Source organism: Hippocampus comes, unplaced genomic scaffold, assembly GCF_001891065.2.
Source record: "Hippocampus comes isolate QL1 unplaced genomic scaffold, H_comes_QL1_v1.1 scaffold301, whole genome shotgun sequence".
NCBI lineage: Eukaryota > Metazoa > Chordata > Actinopteri > Syngnathiformes > Syngnathidae > Hippocampus > Hippocampus comes.
Genome location: NW_017805928.1, coordinates 10,679 through 11,270, shown reverse-complemented (window position 1 = coordinate 11,270; position 592 = coordinate 10,679). Strand labels below are relative to the sequence as shown.

At 66.7% G+C, this 592-nt stretch overlaps 1 protein-coding gene across 1 annotated transcript in view; it reads left to right on the top strand.

Annotated features, from left to right (window-relative positions):
- LOC109527603 (echinoderm microtubule-associated protein-like 6) overlaps positions 1-592 on the top strand; it is a gene marked incomplete at both ends in the record, with an annotated part of 40,852 nt that overhangs the window by 29,595 nt on the left and 10,665 nt on the right. Inside the window, 3 exons of the mRNA XM_019889613.1 lie at positions 11-154; positions 298-424; positions 496-574. Of these exons, the coding sequence (XP_019745172.1) occupies positions 11-154; positions 298-424; positions 496-574 (350 nt within the window). The remainder of the gene's footprint in view (positions 1-10; positions 155-297; positions 425-495; positions 575-592) is intronic.

Sequence of the window (592 nt, the reverse complement as noted above, 5' to 3'; positions counted from 1 at the left end):
GCAAGCAGAGCGTGGACGCGGCCGAGGTCAGAAAAAGCGCGCCGAGCGTGCGGCAAACGCCCGCCTCGTCCCGTCCCGTGTCCGCCTCCGGGTCAGAGGGAGGACAAAGCGCTCGACAGCGAGGAGTCCGACGACGACGCCGAGGAAGACGGAGGTACGCCGTGCGGCGAACGCTCCGCTCCGAGCGAGAAGGCGACTTGATCTCGGGTGTCCCGCAAGGGTCCGTTTTCGGCACCGGAGCAAAGCGCCGCTTCTTTGACTTTGCGAAAGAGCGGCTTTCTATCGCCGCGTCATCAGGCTACGACAGCGACGTGGCTCGGGAGAGGGCGGCGGACTACGTGACCAAGGTCTACTCCCCCAGCATCCGGAAGATGACGGGAACCAAACCTCACCTGCAGCGCAAGGAACTCGCGCCGGAAGAAAGGTACCGGTCGGCACTTTGGGGATCGATCCCGCGTCTCGGCGCCGTCACCCGGCCGGCCGTCGCCTTTTCAGACCTCCGGTGAGTCGGGCGACTCCGCTGCCCGACAAGCTGCTGCGGAACAGCGCGTCCAGGAAGAAGAAGGCGGAGGAGGCGAGTCCGGCCGCGCGC